Raw genomic sequence first — 1,654 nt, 5'->3', positions numbered from 1 at the left:
GCTTTGAAGCAAAAAACATGTCAATGTCCTCTTTTACTCCTTCCACATTTGCATATGTTTTCCTATTAAGATGGTGTTGCAGCGAACGAAAAATATTGTAATCTGATGGTGCCATATCTGGAGAATGTGGTGGGTGGGGGAGAATTTCCCAACCCAACTCCATAATCTTGTGTTGTGTCAAACATGGCACATGTGGATGTGCATTGTCATGGAGAAAAAAACACCTTTCTGATTGATGAGTGAAGGGCTTGATTTAAATGTTCCAAACTTGGTCAAAACTTCAGTACAAATTGAGAAATTAAAAGGATATTAGCACCCACATCTATAATTTTTTAGGATGCATATTTTGAATTGGTTTCCACAAAAAGTTGAAAATGTTTAGGGAGATGGGTTCACTGCATGAATTCCTTTCTAGTTAGTATTTGTTTCCTTGGAAAATGTTTCTTATTTTGAAGTACTATCATGGACAGAATGTACTCTGATGTGAGGTTAGATGTTAAGTTTCACATGATGTCACTAACTTTAAATTTATGTTTAGATATGGTTGATACTGATTTTTTATTTCTGCTGATAACATATTTGAAAACAGAAACCATTGAAATATTTGTTCATTTGTAGTTTCAGTAGTTTGATAAACTTTCTAATATTGGTTAAGATGTAATGACATTTTTTTATAATTTTTTTATTTTCAGATTAACGTTTGTTGTATGTTTTATCTATAGCTGTGTGAATTGATTGTAGTTGTACATTGACTTTGTATTTTTAATTTCCTACCTTCTTCAGAAAATTCTCCAGATATAGTTGTTATTCATGATGGGGTTCGCCCACTTGTGCCTCCTGAGATTTTAATTGAAGTGGTTTGTGCAGCAAAAGATTATGGAGTAAGTCAGCTTTCGTCATTTGTGTACCTAGGTAGTACTTTTTTTAAAAGAAATATTAACTTTTTCATTTATTTCAAAAATCATAACTACAAAATCTAAGCTGATTTTTAGTATTTTATTATGCATTATTATTGGACTTACTCAAAAGTTATGTATTTAATGTTGTTGTGTCTAAAGTTTTAATGATATGTTATAGAAAAAACACAGTATAACAATAACATATACCTGCACGAGATGAAACATGACAAAATAACGTATGGAGGGAAAGAGATCATACAGGTGAAAAAATAACTTGGAAGATACACATGTGAAATATACTGAGAATTAGTTAAAATTAAAAATTAAAGCAATATGTTTATGCTTCATAACAGTACAAAAATGAAATATTAATACACTTCTTATAGCTTTAGTAGACGACTGTCAAAATGAAAATATTAAAATAAATAACCTTCTACCACAGTCAATGTGTATAATATAATAATTAATGTGGAAATTAAGCAGGAAAAAATTATACATAAAATATTTGAAATTGTTAAATAGCTAATTGAAAGGTGAAACTAAGGAACCAATTATGAACAAATGTTATTCAGTCAAGTCTATGTTCAAGCCTGTTAAGATGGTTATTTTATTTTGTTTTTTCAACTCTCTCTCTTTTTTTTTATATATATATATATATATATAGGAGGGTGTACAAGTAAACTTACCACTATTGAACTAATTCTTATTTTTTACGTTTTTTTTTATTACGTACGTTAGGTTTAACTTTAACTCAC

The 1,654-nt window shown here is 29.1% G+C and overlaps 1 protein-coding gene across 3 annotated transcripts in view; it reads left to right on the top strand.

Moving 5' to 3' along the window:
- LOC106457984 (isoprenoid synthase domain-containing protein-like) overlaps positions 1-1,654 on the top strand; it is a 43,014-nt gene that overhangs the window by 14,338 nt on the left and 27,022 nt on the right. For all 3 annotated transcript variants that reach the window (XM_013917433.2, XM_022384086.1, XM_022384085.1), the window contains exon 4: positions 784-881. In XM_013917433.2, coding sequence (XP_013772887.1) covers positions 784-881 — 98 coding nt within the window. The remainder of the gene's footprint in view (positions 1-783; positions 882-1,654) is intronic.

This window comes from Limulus polyphemus, unplaced genomic scaffold, assembly GCF_000517525.1.
Source record: "Limulus polyphemus unplaced genomic scaffold, Limulus_polyphemus-2.1.2 Scaffold400, whole genome shotgun sequence".
In the NCBI taxonomy this organism is placed as follows: domain Eukaryota; kingdom Metazoa; phylum Arthropoda; class Merostomata; order Xiphosura; family Limulidae; genus Limulus; species Limulus polyphemus.
The sequence above is the reverse complement of the archived record's forward strand: the minus strand, read 5'-3'. Positions and strand labels throughout refer to the sequence as shown.